The following is an 18463-nucleotide window of genomic DNA, read 5'->3' as shown; positions in this document are numbered from 1 at the left end:
CCCAGCTATTTTTTGGTTGCAGCCGTCATTGTTGTTTGGCAGGTCCGGGCTGGGGATTCAAACCTGCCACCTTAGGTGTACGTGGCTGGCGCCTTAGCCAGTTGAGCTATAGGCGCCGAGCCAGTGATGTATAATTTTTAAAACATATAGCTGTAATCTGTTAGCTAAGATTTTATTGAGTATTTTTGCATCAATATTAATTAGCAAAAATGGTCTATAGTTCTTTTTAGTTGGGTCCTTTCCTGGTTTTGGTAGCAGGATAATGTTTGCTTCATAGAATGCATTGGGGAAGGTTCCTTGCTTCTCAGTGTTTTGGAATAGGTTCTGCAGTACAGGTACAAGCTCTTCTTTGAAGGTTTGATAGAATTCTGGTGTGAAGCCATTTGGTCTAAGGCCCTTTTTTCGTTGGAAGCTTTTTTATTATTTCTTCAATTTTAGTGCTTGATACTAGTCTGTTCAAGAGATCTATTTATTCCTGGTTAAGTCTAGGGAGATTGGCTCCGTGCCTGTGGCTCAAGTAGCTAAGGCGCCAGCCACATACACTTAAGGTGGCGGGTTCAAATCCAGCCCCGGCCCACCAAACAACAATGATGGCTGCAACCAAAAAATAGCCAGGTGTTGTGGTGGGTGCCTGTAGTCCCAGCTACTTGGTAGGTGGAAACAGGAGACTCACTTGAGCCCAGGAGTTGGACGTTGCTGTGAGCTGTGATGCCATAGCACTCTACCCATGGGGACAGCTTGAGGCTCTGTCTCAAAAAAAAAAAAAAAGTCTAGGGAGATCATATGATTCTAGGTATTCATCCATTTTTTCCACACTGTCAAATTTCTGGACATAGAGTTTCTTATAGTAGTCAGAGATCATCTCTTGTATCTCTACGGTATTGGTTATTTCCCCTTTTTCATTTCTTCTAATTGAGATTATTAGAGATTTTACTTTTCTGTTTCTAGTTTATCTGGCCAAAGGTTTATCAATTTTTTTTATCTTTTTGAAGAACCAACTTTTTGTTTCATTAGTTTTCTGAATGATTCCTTTGTTTTCAGTTAATGATACAGTATTATTGTTACTTAGTTTGAGTAAAGTTGTTTTAGGGTTTTATATTATGGTGATTGTTTAGAGAACTATTATATCAAATGCATGTTCTTTGTGGTCCCCAGTTTATAAAAATGGATTAAAAGAAATTTACCTCCTAATTGTTTAGGAATTTTTGCTTTAATACAAAACACTGAAAATCCAAGGTTTTTTTTTTTTTTTTTTTTTGAGACAAGAGTTTCAAGCTGTCCCCCTGGGTAGAGTGCTGTGGCCGCACAGTTCACAGCAACCTCTTGCTTCAGCCTCCCAGATAGCTGGAACTAGGTGCCTGCCACAATGCCCAGCAATTTTTTTTTTTAGAGACAAAGTCTCTCTCTGGCTCAGGCTGGTCTCGAACTCTTGAGCTCAGGCCATCCACCTGCCTCTGCCTCCCAGAGTGCTAGGATAACAGGGATGAGCCACTGCATCTGGCCTGCCTTATAACTTTCAGGACTGTCTTCCCTCTAGCTTCTAAACCACACACAAACTTGGCCAAGAGCGGTAGCTGTTGCTTAGAATCTTAGAACTCCGGGAGCTGAGGCAGGTGGATTGCTTGAGCTTAGGAGTATGAGACCAGCCTGACAAGAGTGAGACCACCCATCTCTACAAAAAATAGAAAAAGTAGCTAGGCACTGTGGGGGCACCTGTAGTCTAGGGTGACCAGATTTTAACAGGCAGGACAAAATGGCTGGCGGGGGGCGGAGCGGGGGCGCAGGGCAGGGCATGACAACAAGGCAAATTTTGACAAGCAGTTCTCGATAATCACTTATCAGCAATTATTTATTACAGTTTAACATTATAAAATTAACAAAAATAATATAAAACTCATATTCTGGCGAAATAGCCATATGGCGGCCAAAAACCGTATATTCCCTTCCTGTTTTCCCACCCATGCATTCTTTCCAAAAATCGGGACTTTTTTAAAATGCAGAGGGACGCGGGACAAATGGTTGAAAAGCAGGACTCTCCCGCCAAAATCGGGACGTCTGGTCACCCTACCTTCTTGTTCTCCAGCCCATTGGTGTATTCTTTCCAAAAATCGGGACTTTTTTAAAACGCCGCGAGACGCGGGACAAAATGTTGAAAAGCAGGACTGTCCCGCCCAAATCCGGACGTCTGGTCATCCCACTGTAGTCCCAGTTACTCAGGAGACTGAGGCAAGAGGATAGCCTGAGTCCAAGAGTTTGAGGTTGTCAGGACATTCTAGCCTGGGGCAACAGAGTGAGACTCTTAAAAAAATACAAAAAACCTGCAAACTTACTTTAAAACATTTAATTTAAAATTAAAAGCACAGGTGGAATTTTAGTAGTCAAAGACTCTTCCTGAAGAAATTAAAGAACATATCGATCTTTTAAGACATCATCTGGAATGTTGCCAGCTTTGTTCTTAGCATTATATATTTCATCATCTGTGCCTTAGTATTTTGCTACCTTCCCAACAACCCCCAATCTCAGATGAATAAATGGAAAACAGCAAGATGAAGGAACAAGAATAATATATAATTGACTTTTCTGTCAACAAATGTAAAAGGACTTTATTACCACTTTAATGAGGAGTTCTTTCTAATTGGGATCTGTTCCTGGACGATTGTTATGATTGTTTGGTGGTGTCACATTTCCCTGCTCTTTTGTGTTTCCTGAGTCCTTTTGTTGATCTCTTCACTTCTGATGTGGCAGTTGCTTGTTCTGATTTTCTCAAATTGCTTTCGAAGGGGAGAATTTTCTCCTGAAGGTGTATATATGTTATTGGTTGAGCAGGACACTTTGGCTTTGATTTTGTGTGCCTATGGTAGTGTGATCATCATAGGATTTCTTAGGCAGTACACAGGGTCAGTGCTATCTGTGATTTCCTTTGTGGTTTAGGGAATAGTTATTAGTTAAGGTTGTGGTGAAGTTTTGCTGGGGACTTGAGTGGCAGCTAAACCTGGCTTTGGTCACCATTGTGGAACCAGTGAGCTGAGTATGCTGATTTTAGACCCCAGAGCAGTTTACCTCGGCAATGGTGTTAATATGTTGGGCCTTCAAGTGGCTTGCTCATAAGCTTGTAGTTGGAACAGAGGGCTAGGCATGTAGGTGGGTTCTCAGGCCCCTGAACAGCTAGTGTGATGTGGAGATGGCATTAGTGGTGTTGGGGTCACTCATTAGGACCCCCGTCTCACTCTTGCTCAGGCTGGTCTTGAACCTGTGAACTCAGGCAATCTACCTGCCTCAGCCTCCCAGAGTGCTGGGATTACAGGTGTGAGCCACTGTACCTGGCCTCCTGCATTACTTTTATAATTAAAAATTCAAAAGATATTCTTACCATTTAAAAAAGGCATGCTACCAGCAAGAGCAAGACCCTGTCTCTAAAAAAATAGCTGGGCGATGTGGCGGGTGCCTGTAGTCCCAGCTGCTCAGGAGGCTGAGGCAAGATAATTGCTTAAGCCCAGGAGTTTGAGGTTGCTGTGAGCTGTGATGCCACAGCACTCTATGGAAGGTGACAAAGTGAGACTCTGTCTCAAAAAATAAAATTAAATAAATACATAAATAAAAAAATAAGGTATGCTTTTTACATATAAAAGTAAAATGTATAATAGTAACGTGTTTATCAGGGGTATGATCTTTTTGAAGTTTTTTTGTTTGCACATAAACCACTTATATTAATTTGGTTTATCATAGGTGAACATTTGTCTTTTATTTTCCTTTTAGATGTAACTTTCTGTAATGGAAGATGATTGAAGACAAGGGGCCTCGTGTTGCTGACTACTTTGTTGTAGCAGGATTAACTGATGCTTCAAAGCCTCTTGAAGAAGAAATTCACTTCAATGATGCCTGTCATAAAGTAGCTAAACCAAAAGAACCCATCACAGATGTTTCAGTCATTATTAAATCTCTTGGGGAGGAAGTGCCACACGATTATATTTGTATTGATGTTACCCCAACTGGATTGTCAGCTGATCTCAATAATGGAAGTCTTGTGGGGCCACAGATCTACCTTTGCTATAGGAGAGGAAGAGATAAGCCCCCACTTACAGATCTGGGGTAAGTATTTTATTTAAGGCTTACTGTTATTGATCCATACAATATGTCTTGTAGATTTTGAAATTAACTGTTTGATTTGAACATTAATAGAGGCATAGCAGCTTTAGAAAAATAGACAGTTTATATGCAACTCATCAGTGTTCATCCTATATTCTCTTCCTATTTCCTTTTATTTCTTCTTGTTCTACAGGTTTCCAGCACTCTTTTCTTGAAAGCCTGGGTTTCTTTCTGTTGGAGGGGAGAAAATTTGAAAAATATGTACAGAAAAAGTACCAGAAAATTAATGTATTATCCTGATCAGAAAATTTTTAATTTTTTCTTTTTTGGTGGTGGGGAGGGGACAGAGTCTCACTCTAGCTAGAAGGCTGTGGCATCAGCTTAGCTCACAGCAACCTCACACTTCTGGCTCAAGCAATTCTCCTGTCTCAGCCTCTGGAGGAGGAGCTGGGACTGTAGGAGAGTGCAACAATAATTTTAATGGAGACAAGGTCAGACTGGTCTTGAACCCCTGAGCTCAAGAGATCCTCCCACTTTGGCCTCGCAGAGTGCTAGGATTACAGAGTGAGCTACTACACTTGGTTCTAATTACTTTTAAAGTATGAGAAAATGAAAGTTTTTAAATATGTTATAATGATCATTACAGATGGATTCTTTTTTTTTTTTTTTTTTTTGAGACAGAGCCTCAAGCTGTCCCCCTGGGTAGAGTGCCGTGGCATTACAGCTCACAGCAACCTCCAACTCCTGGGCTCAAGCGAGTCTCTTGCCTCCGCCTCCCAAGTAGCTGGGACCACAGGCGCCCGCCACAACGCCTGGCTATTTTTTGGTTGCAGCCGTCATTGTTGTTTGGCAGTTCCGGGCTGGGGATTCGAACCCGCCACCTTAGGTGTACGTGACTGGCGCCTTAGCCAGTTGAGCTATAGGCGCCGAGCCTACGGATGGATTCTTAACTATACATCATACAAGGATCTTGGGTATAATTAGAACTTAGGCTACAATATTAAACTTGGGGCTCTTATTTTTATATATATGAATATACATATATATATATATATAAAAGCAGCTTTATTGAGATATAATTCCCATACTATACAATCCACACGTTTAAAGTATGCATTTCAATGGCTTTTAGAGGACTGTCCATATTCAGCCATATAATATGAAAAATAGTATTAACTAACAATGGCTGGATAATTTATAGACAGCCTTTGTTTTTAGGCAACCATCACCACAATAAATCCCAGACCATTTTTATCATGCCAAAAGAAAACCCTGTACTCATTAGTAGTCACTATCTAATTACCCCAACACCCGTAGCCCTTGCCAATCAGGGTTACTTTCTGTCTCCATGAATTTGCCTATTCTGGACATTTCATATAAATGCAGTCATGCTGTATATGGTCTTTTCTGGTTTGTTTCACTAAACATAATGTTTTCAGGATTCACCCATGTTGTATGTATCAGTACTTTATTTTTTTTTATGGCTAAATCATATAGATATATCACAATTTAGCCATTTATTTGTTGATAGTTTTTTTTTTCTTTTTGACTATTACGGATAATGGTGCTCTGAATATTCATGTGCAAGGTTTTACGTGAACACATATTCATTTTCTTGTGGATAAGCTAGGAGTGGAATTGTTGGGTCATATAGGAATTCTGTCTTTAATCTTTTGAGGAGCTGCCAGACTGTTTTCCAAAGTAGCTGCTCCAAATTGCCTTCCCACCAGCAATGCATGAAGGTTCCAATTTCTCCACATCCTACTCTGGATTTCATATTGTCATTTTGGTTATAGTTAACTTAGGGGGTATGAAATGATATCTCATTGTGGTCTTGGTTTGCATTCACCTGACGGCTAATGATGTTGAACATCTTTTCATGTGCTTTTTTGGCAAGTTTGTATGTCAGTGGAGAAATATCTATTCAGATTCTTTACCAGGTTTTTAATTGGGTTGTCTTTTTATTGTTGAGCTACAGGAGTTCTTATGTATTCTAAATATAGTCTCTTATTAGTTATATGATTTAAAATACTTCCTTCCATTCCATGGGTTATCTATTTCTTTATGGAATCCTTTGAAGCCCAAATATTTAGGTTTTATAGCTGAGTAGTTCTAGCCTCAAAGAGGTTAAGTAACTGTGTAAGGTAATGAAGCTAGTAACAGGCAGTAGGAATTTGAACTAACTTCTTTTTTGAACTAACTTCTTTGCACTTAGGTATATTTTTTATTTAAGTTAAAAAGAAAAACCCAGCAAAACAAATCAAAATGAGGAAGAATAATAAGCACATAAGCTAACATTAGGGTTAACAAAGTTGCTATGATGAAGCATCAAGTTTAGCTCCAAATTTTCAAAATAAAATGTTGAGGGAAATTATTTTTTAAATTTGATGATAGCCAGGACAAGAAGAAAAATTATAGCTTATATTAGAAATAATTTGACCAATTTCTGGCACTAAATTTTATTTGTATAAGGGGATTTTATATACGGGAATGTTGATTAATGATGAAGACACTCCCTGATATAATAATTTTCATAGCAAATGTAGAAACATTTAATGTAGTAAAGCTTTACATTTATTTTTGACTAATACCAAGGACTTAGCATTAAAGTACAAATCAGTGAATTCTGTGAGAGAATAAGCTAGTATTATTTAAGCATGACATTTTTTTGGTATCCCCAAGTGTTTTAAGTATTTAGAAAAAATGGATGCCAGGCCTGCTCTTTATTAAAAGCCTATGACTTTACCATAATGAAGAAGAGGAAAAAAAAAAGCCTAATGTCTCACTCAGACTTTTGATTAAAGATAGATTTGAGGTTGTAGTTTTTTTTTTTTTTTTTGGTAGAGACAGAGTCTTACTTTATTGCCCTCGGTAGAGTGCTGTGGTGTCAAACAGCTCAAAGCAACCTCCAACTCCTGGGTTTAGGAGATTCTCTTGCCTCAGCCTCCCAAGTAGCTGGGACTACAGGCACCCACCGCAATACTCGGCTATTTTTTTGTTGCAGTTTGGCTGGGGTCGGGTTTGAACCCACCACCCTCTATATATGGGGATGACAACCTACTCACTGAGCCACAGGTGCTGCCTGAGGTTGTAGTTTCTTAATCTTAAACTGTCTCTTAAAGCTGAGGGAAGTATTAGAGATAAAAGTTTGCAAGCAGGTGTTATACTGTGAGCAAGTAACCTTTTGTAAAATTTTAATTTTGGCCAAAATACAATGTGCTTTTTCTAGAGAAGATGCTTAGTCTTAGAGACAAAAAATAAATTAGTAATTCTATTAAATGGATGCTAAAACAAATGTCTTTGCATTTAATTGTTGCCATTCTCTGGTTTATGTTAACAGAAAGGTTTATGTGAATTTTCCCTTACATTGTGTTTTTGGTAGAGAAAGGAGTTAAACTTGCAATAAAGTTGAAATATTGCTACCTTATTGCTACATTTAAGGATCAGCTTATAATGCCTAAGATATGATGTTGAACATCTTTTTGATGGTGCTTTGTATATTTGAGTGCTTATTTTTATAATTTACTTTTTAGGGTTTTATATGACTGGAAAGAAAGATTGAAACAGGGTTGTGAAATTATTCAGAGTACTCCCTATGGGCACCCTGCAAATATTAGTGGCAGTACCTCATCACAAAGAATTTATATCACTTACCGAAGAGCCTCTGAAAACATGACTCAGAACACGTTGGCTGTCACAGATATATGTATTATCATACCCAGTAAAGGAGAAACTCCACCACATACATTCTGCAAAGTTGACAAGAATCTCAATAACAGTATGGTAAGTGACAATTTTGAACTGATAAAATTAAACCACTGATGAGCATAATTTTAAATAAATCTTTTTTTTGAAAGCAGAATAGCATAATTAGAGAATTAAAAAATATGTTTCTAGAGATTTTAGAGATTTTATTTTTTAGAAAGTACTTTAGTTGTAGTTTCAAAAGAAGAAAAACTTTCTTTAATTTTTAAAAAAATTAACTAAAAAATTAAAAAAAAAACTTTTTCTCCTTTCAAAAGCAATGCAGTAGCTCTGGCTTTCTCTCTACTTACTGGATCCCATACCATACAGTATTTGAGAATGGCTTTAGCAGTCCTCTTCCTTTTTTGTGAATCATTAGTTTCCCCCCCCCCCCTTTGGATGATTCCCTCTAGCACATAAAAGTATGTTGTGAGATGTCCTATCTGTGTAAAACTTCTTTACCTCCTATTTCCCTTCTCCAATTGCCACATTTTGTTATTCTTCACAATAAAAATTCTCAAAAGAGTTGAGTGTGTGTTCTCTCATTCTTTCTGTTGCTCTTTCCAGTTAGCCTTTTGTCTATCATTTCACCAAGATTTCTTTTGTTGTTAAATTCAACAGTTCATCTTAATTTTTTAGTGAGTTTTGACATGGATGATTATTTCTTCCTTCTTGAAATAGTGTCAGGTAGAAAGAATGTATTCTCTTCTTAGGTACTCTTCTGCTTTTTCCTCCTACCCTACTAATCATTCCTTTTCTGCCTTTACTGATCCCTTTTCACAACTGAACTCCTGATGTGCGTCTCCAAACCTGCTTTATTCCCATAGTCTTCTGTGTCTAGCCAATGTGCATTCTTCTAGTTACTCAAACTTAAAAACTTTGACGCAATCCTAATTTTTCTCTCCTTTCTCTTCTACTTCTTATTAAGTTCTTCTATAAGCTCTGTTAACTCTAATTTTAAAACCTATCTTGAATGTGACCACCTCTCAACCTATCACTAGGACCTTTGTTCAAGCCATAATCACCTTTTGATGGGATTATTTGCAGTAGTTTCTTAATTCTGAGGTAAAGCAAACTTTTTCTTTAAGGAGCTGGATGAAAAATTAGATTTTGCTGGCCATATACATTCTCTGTCTCATACTCATTTGTGGTATTTTTAAAAAACCATCTAAAAATGTAAAAACCATTCTTAGTTTAGGTAAACACAAACAGGCTGTTGGCCAGTTGTAGGCCATAGGATGCCTGTGAACTAATCATTGCTTCCACTTCTGCTTTCTATAGTCTGTTCTTCACATAGGCAAGAGTGATCTTTATAACACATAAATCAGATCATATCACTCCTCTGCTTAAAACCACAGGGGGCTGTGTATAATCTGTAATTGTCTTCTTTGTTTTCACTCTTTGAAATTTTAAAAAGGAATGTGTAATCAAAAGAAAAAAAAAAGAGTCCCATTTGTATCTGTACAAATCATAGATCTATGGAGTAGCAAGTGAAAGTTCTTGTTCCTACTTCCATCTTTTGCCAGAGTTAACAGTGAATAATTTGACTGGTGTCTTTCCAGAACTCTTTGTATTCACATTTATAGAGTATATATAATAAATTATTTATCTTTAAAAAATTGGAAATTCAGGGCAGCGTCAGTGGCTCAAAAGAGTAAGGCGCTGGCCCCATATGCCGGAGGTGGTGGGTTCAAAGCCAGCCCTGGCCAAAAACTGCAAAAAAAAAAAAAAAAAAAAAAATTGGAAATTCACATATATTCTGATATAAACCTTTTTTACTATCTATCTTTACTATTTCATATAATTCTTCATTCTTTCAATGATGTCATAATACTTGAGAAAATACAACTGCAGAATGATGAATGGAAATTATATATCTATATCCATTTTGAATGGCTGAATATTAACTACATTAAATGGATTGACACAACTTACTTGTTCCATCTTCTATTGTAAGACCTTTAGATTCAGATTTTTTTTATATAAGTAAGCTGTTATGAATGTATTTATAACTAAATCTTTAAAACAAGTTACATTTATTGAGCTCTTATGTTAGAATAGAATATATACTATTCTACATATTTCACATTCACTAACTCAGTTCTCACAATTACCCTAAAAAGGTATTTCCTTCCATTTTACAGAGAAAGAAACTTGAGAGTTAAAAGGTGATTACTTTTTCATGATCCTCATATCTTTCACAAATAGTTATGTAAGATTCAAATTCAGTCTACAGAACTCTAGAACCAAACTCCTGAACACTATACTACATTGCTTAATTACTTCCTTATGGTTTGCCCTGGGATTTCTGGACTAATATTTTTATTCAGAAAGGTTTAACAAGTTCATATTCCTACCAACAAAGTATGAATATGTTTTTTTCATAACTTTGTCAGTTGTTTGGTTTCTATCACAAATTTTAAGATTTAACTTCTTAATAATGCTAGAGCACATATGTATATGGTCCTTTTATAATTGTGTAAATTAATACTTTGCTCAGATCTAAAAGATCTTAGAAACATTTCATCATCTGTTACATTTTCATGGGAAGTTGGCTTTTAAACTATTATTTATTGGCTTAGCGCCTGTAGCTCAGTAAGTAGGGCACCAGCCACATACACCGAGGCTGGAGGGTTCGAGCCTGGCCTGGGCCTGCTAAACAACAGTGACAGCTGCAATCAAAAAAATATCCGTGCATTGTGGCAGGCACCTGTAGTCCCAGCTACTTAGGAGGCTGAGGCAAGAGAATTGTTTAAGGCCAGGAGTTTGAGGTTGTTGTGAGCTGTGATGCCACAGGACGCTACCCATGGCGTCATAGTGAGAGTCTGTCTCAAAAAAATAAATAAATAAATAAATAATAAACTATTTATCTTTTAATCTAGCAACATGTGATACTGAAGTTCTAGATAAGGCAAAAAGAGGAAGAACTGGGGAGTATTGATATGTGGCTGGATACAATGCAAATTTTAGAACCCTAAATATATTTTTAACCCCCTCAGTAAGATAGCAAAATCAATTTGTATTGTGTTGTGGTTAAAATCAGTATAACCTAGTGGTTCAGAGCAGTTTCTGGTTCTCTGGAGGCTGGATATAAATCCTATCTCTGACATTTATTAGCTCTGTGGCCTAGGGCAAGTAACCTCTTTGTGCCTTAGTTTCATAATTGTAAAATGAGGATGACATGTAACTTATAGGTTATCGTGAAAATTAAATGAATTTAGGACCTTAACTTAGTACATATAATAAGCAAGCACTATGTAGGTGTTAGCTGCTTATCTGTAAGCATCAGTCCTTTGGATGGTTAATGTGAAATCACATTGAGATATTTTATTTTATTTTTTGTTTTTGAGACATTTTACATAAGAAAAATTAGCAATTTAAAATTAGCACTATTTCTTTAAAATGTTTAAATAGGTAATTCAAAGTAGATATTGACAGCATCTAAATTGTATCCTAAAGAGTTATCAGCAGCTATGTGACCTCTAATTAGGTGATCATTTTGACAACAGCCATTCATATTTAAAAATTCTCTATTCTTTTGTGCCATCTTTGCACATTATTTTGATTTGGTGATGATATGTGACAGTTAAACACTATTATAGTGATACCACATGTTATGATGGAGAAAGAAGATTAAGGTAGTTAATAGTTTTAAAAGACTTAGATGGTAATGATAGTTATGGCAAAGAAGTGTTTTTGAACTCTCTTATGATATGGAATCTAGCTTAACACATCATTTTAGATTTGGTCTAGTATTTTAGCAAGATTATGCAAGCTTCCAGATACTTGACATTTTCCCACTTGTGAGTTTCCCTGTATTTTGGGATGTGTTAGTTTTTTGATTAAAGTAATTGACATTGTCATTAGAAACATTTCTGGGTCTCATTAATTAATCAAGGTGTTGTAGCAAGACTTACAGCTTTGATACTAAAACCAGAGATATGAGTTTCTATTTTTCTTTACCCTGAAACATTGATACCAATATTGTCAGCTTTTATTCTCCACTAAAGAGAATAAAGAGGCATTGTAACATGGTATGAACTGCATGGACTCCAACTAAACTGCCTGGGTTTGAACCCCAGATGTATGTCCTAGGATTCCTTGATGTGTATTCCTTGATTTCTTGTGCCTCAGTTTCCTTATTCATGAAAAGAGGATAAAATAGTACTTCATTTCACAGATTTTTAATGTGTATTAAATGAATTAATGTTTGTAAAGAATTTAGGATAGTGTCTGACCCATAGGAATACCATATAAACATTAGCTATTATTACTTCTTTGTTTAGCTCTACTTGCCCAGTCCCTTTTTTGTGTATTTAAAATCTGAGGAAGAGCTTTCTTTATTCTATTTGTGTCCAGTCTTTAAGCTTAAGTATTTTTAAAGAAACATTAAAGACATAAAAAAGCTCTTAGGCTGGGTTTGGTGGATCTCAGTGCATATAATCTCAGCACTGTGGTAGGCTGAAGTAGGAGAGTTTGAGGCCAGGAGTTCAAGACCAGCCTGGGCAACATACTGAGACCCTAACCCTGCCAAAAAAAAATTTTTTTTTTTTTTTTGAGACAGAGCCTCAAGCTGTCCCCCTGGGCAGAGTGCCATGGCATTACAGCTCACAGCAACCTCCAACTCCTGGGCTCAAGCGAGTCTCCTGCCTCCGCCTCCCAAGTAGCTGGGACCACAGGCGCCTGCCACAACGCCCAGCTATTTTTTGGTTGCAGCCGTCATTGTTGTTTGGCGGGTCCGGGCTGGGGATTCGAACCTGCCACCTTAGGTGTACATGGCTGGCACCTTATCCGGTTGAGCTATAGGCGCCGAGCCCCTGCCAAAAATTGAAAAGAAAATTAGCCACGTAATGTGGTTCTCACCTGTAGTTTCAGTTATTCAGGAGGCTGAGGCAGGAGGATCAACATGAGTTTAAGGTTGCAGTGAGCTATAGTGACAACACTATAGTGACACCACTACTCTCTACTGTAGGTAACAGAGCAAGACCATGACTCAAAAACATTTTTAAAAAAAGAATCAGAAAGTCAGCACTGGTAGCTCAAGCAGCTAAGGTGCCAGCCACATATACCAGAGCTGGTGGGTTCAAATCCAGCCTGGGCCTGCCAAACAACAATGACAACTACAACCAAAAAATACCTGGGCGTTGTGGCAGGCACCTGTAGTCCCAGCTACTTGGGAGGCTGAGGCAGGAGACTTGCTTAGGCCTAGGAGTTGGAGGTTGCTGTGAGCTGTGATGCCAAGGCATTCTACCCAGTGCGATAGCTTGAGGCTTGGTCTCGGAAAAAAAAGAAAAAAGGAATCAGAAAGTGATTGGGATTCAATTATTGACTTGTTGATGATGCCTAGGAATTTATAACTTTTGTTGTGGGAGATTAGGCAGTTTGAACAAAACCTCTATTAGGTTTCTAAAGGAGAAACAACAACAATCTAATGAACATGGGGAAATGTGTATTGACTCTTTCTGCAAAGTTTCTACATGATTTTTGTACTAGGTTTACAGCTTTAGCATCCAAAAGTATCCCTGAATTTTCCAGCTAATATTAAGTTTATAGAAAGAGTTTTCAAGAATTATTTCATTTTTTAAACCTTGGACCATAAGCCATAAATGGTTTAGACTTTGATTTGATATTGGAATAGGATCATAATATTTTAGAGCTAGATAAGAACTTTAGAGTCTCCATATGATCTAAAACTGCAGAAATTTGTAGTTAAGGATGGTTAGTCTGGGTAGATTAAAGTGACTTGCTTTAATTCACATAGCTAATTCTTGACAAATTTGGGACTGTCTCTTCAGGTTTTGTTGTCTTGTTTTGTTTTTGTTTTCTGAGATGGTCTTGCTCTGTCACCCAGGCTGGAGTGCAGTGTGCAGTCAGATCACACTGTAACCTTGGACTTTGGGGCTCAAGTGATCCACTCACCTCAACCTCCTGAGTAGCTGGTACTGCAGCCATATTCCACTGTACCTGGCTGATTTTTGTTGCTTTCTGCAAAGCTAGAGCCTTACTGTGTTGCCCAGACTTGTCTCAAACTCTTGACCTCAAATGATCCTCATACCTTGGCCTTCCAAAGTGCTAGGATTAGTGCCACCATGCTTTGGTCAGGACAATTAGTACAGCCTTCTCTGGGGAGTAAAAGTTTGAGCAAAGACCTAATAAAATGAGAGAGTAGACACAGGAAACAAAATGTAAAGCAATGGTTCTCAACCTTCCTAGTGCCGTGACCCTTTAATACAGTTCCTCATGTTGTAGTGACTCCCAACCATAAAATTATTTTTGTTGCTACTTCATAACTGTAATTTTGCTACTGTTATGAATCATACTGTAAATATCTGATATGCAGGATGTTTTTAGGTGACCCTTGTGAAAGGGTCATTCAACCCCCCAAACAGGTCATGACCCACAGGTTGAGAACCGCTGGTGTAAAGGCTCTGACCTAGATGTATATTTGGTATGTTTGAGAAAAGGCAGGAAGGCCAGCGAGGTTAGAAATGTGATAACAAGCTACAGAGATCAGATTGTGTAGGACTCTGTGGCTTAGAGTAAGGAGTTTGGGTTTTATTTTTTATCTGACAGGAAGCCACTTAAGAATGACATGATCTGATTTACATCTTAGTAGGCTCACTCTGGCTGTGGAGAACAGACTATTGAGAAAAAAGACAGGAAACTATAGCAGTGGTCCAAGTGAAAAACAGGGATTTCTGGATCAAGAGTAGTAGTGGTGAAGACAGTACAAAGTGACCAGATTCAAGGTAGACTGTGAAAGTAGTATTGAAAGAATCTGCAAATGGATTGGTATGGTATATGAGACAAAGAGACAAGTCAAGAGTAACTTCAGGCTCGGCGCCTGTGGCTCAAGCGGCTAAGGCGCCAGCCACATACACCTAAGTTGGTGGGTTCAAATCCCCAGCCCGGCCCGCCAAACGACAATGATGGCTGCAACCAAAAAATAGCCGGGCGTTGTGGCGGGCGCCTGTGGTCCCAGCTACTTGGGAGGCTGAAGCTGGAGACTCGCTTGAGCCCAGGAGTTGGAGGTTGCTGTGAGCGTGATGCCATGGCACTCTACCCAGGGGGATAGCTTGAGGCTCTGTCTCAAAAAAAAAAAAAAAAAAAAAGAGTAACTTCAGAGTTTTGAGACAGACTTTTGGGATTGAGTAAATGATGTGGTCATTTCCTGAGGTGGGAAATGTTAAAAATGAAATGGAAAAATGTTAAATTTTACTTCTGAAAGAGAAATGGCTCTAATAAAATACTGACAAAATAATAAAGAGAAATGTTACTACATTTTAGATAATATATACTGGAAAGCTCAAAGAGATTCCATTTATGAAGTTAGTACCTTTTAAAGTTAGATTTCCTTTTTTTAACACTGGGTGAAGAGCAAGTTTGAGAAGGACAAGACTTCTATTACAGGCATGGTGAATATGAGGTACTATTAGACGTAGAAGTATGGAAGTTGAGTAGGCAGTTTAGAGTTGGTGGGGATAGAGGTGGGGTTTTGCTTCTGGGACTAGAAATATGAGTCTCTTCAATAACTTCTTAAAAAACTAAACTATGTAGTTCAGACTGAATTTACTGTAACTTCAGAAAAGGTAAAGAAAAGAAGATAATGCATTTAATGATGAGGAAAAGATAGAGAATGTCACAAAGGAGGCATGGCCAGAGATTTGATGGGGAAGGACTAGGATAATATGATACCTCAAAGCCAAGAAAGTAGTTCACAAAGGGAGTCAGCACTAATAACAAAATCTGCTAAGAGACTGAATAAAACAAAGGCTAGGAATCAACTACAGTATTAGATTTGGCATCATGGAAATTTTTAAGGCATTCTTTAGTAGTGGTGAAGATTAAAGCCTGATTTGAATGAATCCAAGAGAGAATGGGAAGTAAGGAAATGGTTGTAATTAATTATTAATACAACTCTTGAGGCATAGAGGGCTGCAGAAAAATTGGCAATATCTGGAATAGGTTGTAGAGTCAAAGGAAGCTATGCACTTGAGTAGATAGTTTCTCAGTTTAGCATTATGCCCAAGGTTTGGATTTAGAGCAGTGGTTCTCAACCTTCCTAATGCCACGACCCTTTAATACAGTTCCTGTCGATTGGGACCCACAGGTTGAGAACTCCTGATTTAGAGTAAAGTCTGTCTAAATTGTGGCTTAGTTTTGGTTTAAAGGATCAAGTTTTCTTCATGTTATTGATATTGCAAAGGAAAAAATGGTAATTTTTACTTCTGAAAAAAGTGGACAATGACTCCAATAAAATGCTAACAAAATAACCAACCGAAAAATGCTAGAAGAGAGAAATGTTACTATTTCTTAGATAATATATACTGGAGGGCTCAAAGAGATTCCTTTTATCAAGTTACTACCTTTTAAATTAAATGATATTTCTTTTTTTTATATTCAGTGGGGATCGGCAGTATACTTATGTTATAAAAAATCAGTGGCAAAGACTAATACTATATCTTACAAAGCTGGTAAGTATAATTTTTATGGAATATTTTACATATAAATATATAAATGTTAAAGATAAAAGCAAAACCTGCCCATGACATGTTAGTGTCATGATTGGGATTATAAGCCGTGTGTTTTGATTCTCATGTTTATTGGATGTTCAGTGGAAGATTAATTTTTAAATAAAGTGGGCTTTTTACAGCCTTAGGTTTAAATAAATAACTAATACATAGATCTTAATTCTCTTTAAATTTTTAAATCAGTAGAATATGGATAAATACATTTATTTTTCTTTAAGTATTTCTTTAATATTTATGTTAAACTTAGTCAAATCTATAGTTCATACATAATTGTTTCATAATAATGAAAAACATAAACTAATTTCTAGTTTTATTATACATAGTTGAAATGTTCAGTTTCCAGAGATATCAAAACATCAAACATATTGATCTTATTTGCAAAGAGCAGATTTGACCTTTTAAATAATATATTTTTAAAATTAACATCCTAGACTCAACTTTCTGTTCTACCTTTGATTTTCTTGGACTCAAAATTCACTATTTCTGTGCTTACCTTATGACTTTACTATTACCTCATAACCTGAGAGAATAGCGTACAGTTAACTGTGGAACTTCTTGGGACCTGCTGAGTGACTAGCATATAATTAGAGAATTTTAAAACTACCTTGGACCTTAATTTATCTAGTTTATCGCACCTTATAGATGACAAAACCATAGCCCTACAGCTATGTGATTTGTCCAGAGTCATAGAGATAGATATTAGTGGCAGAACCAACCACTCTCATTCCCCTAGTTTATCGTTTTGTCTTTGTGACATGTCTAGTGGTATTCTCCACTTGACTTTAAGGAAAAAAGGTCAGGGAACTTATTTGCTGTTTCTAATTCTATAAAATGCAGCACAAGGCTCTGCTCCTAGGATGCCTTCAATGAAGATGCATGTATAATTTTCCAGACTAATTTGCCTGACATAAAATCATAGGCTATTGAAACTCTGTCATTACATAATCTGAGGTTATTTAGAAGTCAAGTTGGAATTAGTTCTATCCTAAGACATTGTATATACTCTTATGGCTATAGGATATGAATCTAAATGTGTAAAAGCCCCCTAAGGCAAAGAGGTGATAAAGTGAATATATGCAAATAACCATATTAAAACTTTTTTAAAAAATTAGTATGCTTTAAGGTAGTGTGACCACAAACTGAATTTTTATGGACTATGCATATTTCTACAGATTATCTTTTCCTTGTTAGCTTTAACTTAGCCTTTGTGGATGACACTTGATAAATGTTAATTGTTACAGTGTTTTAAGGATTAACATCTATATGAATCCTACTGAAGCATCCAGTTATTTGATGAATGTGGCATTTTAACTATGTGACGTAATAAAGCATTTTATTATCATTGAAATGATAAACACCTGAATTCAAGAGGTTATAACCAAATACTTGTTGTTCTTATAGGTCTAATTTGTAGATATCCTCAAGAAGACTATGAGTCATTCTCACTACCGGAATCTGTTCCTTTATTTTGTTTACCAATGGGTGCAACCATTGAATGTTGGCCTCCACATAGCAAATATCCTCTCCCTGTATTTTCTACATTTGTGTTAACTGGAGCCTCAGCTGAAAAGGTACTATGTGTTTTAACAAATTGTATCTGAAAATTTCTTATACATTGAAAATGTACTTGAAAAATTTTAGTTTTATATAATATAAGGAATAGTAGGAAAATACCTGAATTAAATTGAATCCATTATAGGGGTCCTCAATCCTTTTAAACAGGGGTCCAGTTCATTGTCCCTCAGACCATTGGAGGGCCGGATTGAGGGCCCTGGGACGAGTCAGCTGCTAAGTAGGACAGGCAGAAGAGGAAAAACACCTGGCAGGCTGGATAAATGTCTGAGGCAGGCTACATGTGGCCTGCGGGCCATAGTTTGAGGATGCCTGCATTATGTATTCCTCTTCGACATGATTAATTATAATTATATCCAGAGATATACAGAAAGAGATTTTTCATTCTGTCCCATTCACCCAAATGCTTTTTTTGTGAATATAATAAAAGAGTTTTCTCTTTTTTTTTTTTTTGAGACAGAGCCTCAAGCTGTCCATCTGGGTAGAGTGCCGTGGCATCACAGCTCACAGCAACCTCCAACTCCTGGGCT

The 18463-nt window shown here is 37.1% G+C and overlaps 1 protein-coding gene across 4 annotated transcripts in view; it reads left to right on the top strand.

Annotated features, from left to right (window-relative positions):
* Positions 1 to 18463, top strand: part of DENND4A (DENN domain containing 4A) — a 150847-nt gene that overhangs the window by 35306 nt on the left and 97078 nt on the right. For all 4 annotated transcript variants that reach the window (XM_023509993.1, XM_023509995.1, XM_023509992.1 and 1 more), the window contains exons 4-7: positions 3757 to 4089; positions 7620 to 7869; positions 16235 to 16304; positions 17763 to 17932. In XM_023509993.1, coding sequence (XP_023365761.1) covers positions 3779 to 4089; positions 7620 to 7869; positions 16235 to 16304; positions 17763 to 17932 — 801 coding nt within the window. In that variant the 5' untranslated portion in view covers positions 3757 to 3778. The remainder of the gene's footprint in view (positions 1 to 3756; positions 4090 to 7619; positions 7870 to 16234; positions 16305 to 17762; positions 17933 to 18463) is intronic.

Source organism: Otolemur garnettii, unplaced genomic scaffold (assembly GCF_000181295.1).
Source record: "Otolemur garnettii isolate 467f Iridium unplaced genomic scaffold, OtoGar3 scaffold00011, whole genome shotgun sequence".
NCBI classification, from domain to species: domain Eukaryota; kingdom Metazoa; phylum Chordata; class Mammalia; order Primates; family Galagidae; genus Otolemur; species Otolemur garnettii.
The sequence above is the reverse complement of the archived record's forward strand: the minus strand, read 5'-3'. Positions and strand labels throughout refer to the sequence as shown.